At 38.0% G+C, this 3,416-nt stretch overlaps 1 protein-coding gene across 3 annotated transcripts in view; it reads left to right on the top strand.

Annotated features, from left to right (window-relative positions):
- The first annotated feature begins 386 nt into the window (after positions 1–386).
- The window catches only part of LOC113524911 (calmodulin-regulated spectrin-associated protein 3), a 27,595-nt gene continuing 24,565 nt past the window's right edge, over positions 387–3,416 (top strand). For all 3 annotated transcript variants that reach the window (XM_026911298.3, XM_026911297.3, XM_026911296.3), the window contains exon 1: positions 387–687. In XM_026911298.3, the coding sequence (XP_026767099.3) occupies positions 579–687 (109 nt within the window). In that variant the 5' untranslated portion in view covers positions 387–578. The remainder of the gene's footprint in view (positions 688–3,416) is intronic.

Here is a 3,416-nt window from a genome sequence, read left to right as displayed (position 1 = left end):
CTGGTTATTTTATCGAGAGATAATTCTGCTTTATATTTGTTTTATGTTATGTAATATACATGTATTTTAACACACACATACAGAAGAAGAGATATTATATTTTATAATTATTTAAATTCTGCTTTATATTTGTTTTATGTTATGTAATATACATGTATTTTAACACACACACATACAGAAGAAGAGATATTATATTATATAATTATGTAAATTGCACATCAGTGTCAGTGGTGCAGTAATATTAGGCTTCAGCTGCTTTAATAAAATCATTGCACTGATTGTGTTTAGTTTGGTGTGAGGATGCTGCGAGGCCACGCCCACCACCACGCCATTGGACGAGGATGTTTGATTGACGTGTGTGTGTGTGTGTGTGTGTGTGAGAGAGTGTGACATCCTCCTCTCCGGTTAGAAGAGAGAAGGATGGAGAGAGAACAGAGAGAACAATAAAAATGAAAGGATTGGCTCTCGGATTGGTTTCATAAATGATGCAGAGGAATAACAGAAGACTGAAATGAGATTATAAGGATTTTTTTTTTGTAAGGGTTTTTTTTGTCCATTTCGGTGTGCGTTTATCTGCCATGGTGGACTCGGTGGCGGAGATCAGGCCGCTGGAGCGCTACGAGCCGAGCCGAGCCAGAAGCAGCGCCAGTGTCCGCTGGCTCCTCAGCAGGGCGTTCGGCTCCTCAGGTCAGCTTCAGCCTCAGCTTCAGCTTCAGCTTTATTCCCCCTGCTGCTGTCCCAGCAATCAAATCTGTGTGCCAATAACCTCATCTTTTTGCCTTGCACCGCGTGGGCCGGGTCTTTATTTATTTATTTATTTATTTATTTATTCCCTAGCGCAGGCGCGCGGGTGTCGCTTGGTAACTACAGCTGCTCGAATCGACTCAGACTCCGATTCCAGACTCAGGAGTCGATTCAACAGAATCATTTTCTCCATTCTCAAACAAATCCAAAAACTAATATATATATATATATATATATATATATATATATATATATATATATATATATATATATATACACCCAGAAAAAAGGGTACTAAACTGTACCTCTGCTTGTTGCCCTGCTGGTACACTTTAGTACCTTTAGTACCTTTAGTACCTTTACTCTGAAATGTGATTACGGTCCAGCGGTGTCCTTTAAATCATGTTTAAAGGTACACTACATCCTCATTTCTTGACCATCGCATCATAGTACACTTTAGTACCCTTTTCCTGAGAGTGTTCAGTACAATAGCTACATAACACACTAATACATAATATATTTATTCTAAACAATATAGTTAATAAAGTGCACTCTCAGAAATAAAGGTACTAAACTGTACTTTTGCTTGTCTCTGTGCTGAGGTGGAAGCATCAAGGGGAAATGTTTTGTACCTTTATAATATATCTTTATATCTTTACTGGAGCACTGATGTACCTTTAATGCTTTACTCTAACAGCTAATTAAGTCAAAAGATACACACTAACGCTGACCCCAGCAACAAGCAGAACTGCAGTCTGGTACCTTAGTTTCTGAGAGGTGTGACTCTACATGGCATTGTTCAGCTTACTATTAAAAATGTTGTTTTATTATTATTATTATTATTATTATTATTATTTAAATATAAAACACTGTGCAACTTCTACTGTTTGTAATGTCTAGCTTAAGAGAGATATCAGATAGAGGCATCAGGTTTTCTTATTCATTTTGAGAAATTAACTCCAAAGCTTAGGAGTCGGCTCCTGATTCCCAATGCCTGGAAATGGAGAATCGACTCCTTTCAGAATCGACTCCTTTCGGAATCGACTCCTTTCGGAATCGACTCTTGGTAACCAGCACTAGCCAAATCCGAACAGACATCAGTTTGCATCGTGATTTGTAGACAGTGTGGTTAATTTATACAGCTTTGCATTAATGAACTGATGTTTAACAGTAGACAGGAAACTGTGTTAGGTATTTAATTATTATTATTCTGCTTTTATTATTATTATTTATTATTATTGTCTGTCGCTAGGATAGCCTATAATTAGGCCTGACACTGTGGGTGTGTGTGGAATATTGTCGTGTTGTTGAGATGTACAGATGAAGCATGTGTATGTGCATGGCCAGATTAATTAGTGTTTATTAATATTTAATGTTTAATGATGAGAAGAGATCCTCTCGGAATTAGCCTGTAGGTGAACATGTTTGCAGGATTTGAGTGTAGAAACATTTAAAATGGGAAAAGAATGAAGCAAACACTTCATAAAGACCAGCATGATCTCAGGTGATGCTTCATCAGTGCTCTGTTCATCAGTGTGATGAAGACCAGAGCACACAGCGGCTTTTCTCCTTCACATCTACAGGCCTGGCTCCAAACCCCTCCACGCGCACTACACACTAGAGTGTGATGTAATGCTCTAACACACTCTACATAGTGCACTAGAGCCCCGGCAGTGCGCGGTTCGGGACAGGGCCCGGTGTGAAGGGCGGTGCCGGTGCAGGATCAGTGGCTGGGTTTACTGAACACTCTGCTGATATTTTCTCAGATTCTTCTCGATTTCTCTCTGCTGTATAACATAACACAAAATACATCCACACAGAAACTGCTGCAGGACGAAAAATGAGAAAAATGAATCAAAATTCCCTTAACTAACATTATTATTATAATCATTACCTAACAGTATACTGAGTAATAAATAATAAAGAATAAAAGAAACCAAATAAACATCTGCATGAATCCTAATTTAGTCCATCCATGAGTTCAAGCACACAATGTTTGATATGAAGAAATAATTGAAGTAATATTACATGATGTCATCAAATTATAGCTTATTTTTATCCTGTTTATGGATGAAATAAACATCAGTGTGATGTAATTAGTTAACATTTAAACATCACTTCGTTAATGTTAATTACTGCAGTAAAAGTGTGTGTGTGTGTGTGTGTGTGTGTGTGTGTTAAATACTGAGTGACAGGGTGGAGTGATGACGCGGCGTTACTGTCATCATCATGAAGCTGATTAACGTCATTTAACAGTTGATTAACGTCCCTAAGTGTTTTATTCCTCTTATACCACAGCAGTTTACCAACATTTACAATTTCCTCCTATTTCTTAAACAACGACGTGTCATAGGCTACTGTTTATCCATTTTTTTCTGTGAAACAAGGTAGTTCCTGTTGTCACTTACGTTATAGCAGCTATAAACACTCGTTCCCTCACCAGCGCCTCTTTATTCTCTCTCTTCAAGTTAATAAGACAAAAATAAACGCAGCTTGTTCCGCATGTTACTGAGAAACCACGTAAGAAGAAGCGTAAACTCCTCTGTCCTGAAGACGTCGGAAAACTTAAAGTTACAGCTTTACCTCTGACTGTTACAAAGCGCTGACACTGGAGACTCCTTCCATCAACTTTAAATTAACAAAACTTCACCATATCAACAATTATGCACGTT

This window comes from Pangasianodon hypophthalmus, chromosome 26 (assembly GCF_027358585.1).
Source record: "Pangasianodon hypophthalmus isolate fPanHyp1 chromosome 26, fPanHyp1.pri, whole genome shotgun sequence".
Classification (NCBI taxonomy): domain Eukaryota; kingdom Metazoa; phylum Chordata; class Actinopteri; order Siluriformes; family Pangasiidae; genus Pangasianodon; species Pangasianodon hypophthalmus.
Note: the sequence above shows the minus strand (reverse complement) of the source record. Positions and strands in the feature narration are given on the sequence as shown.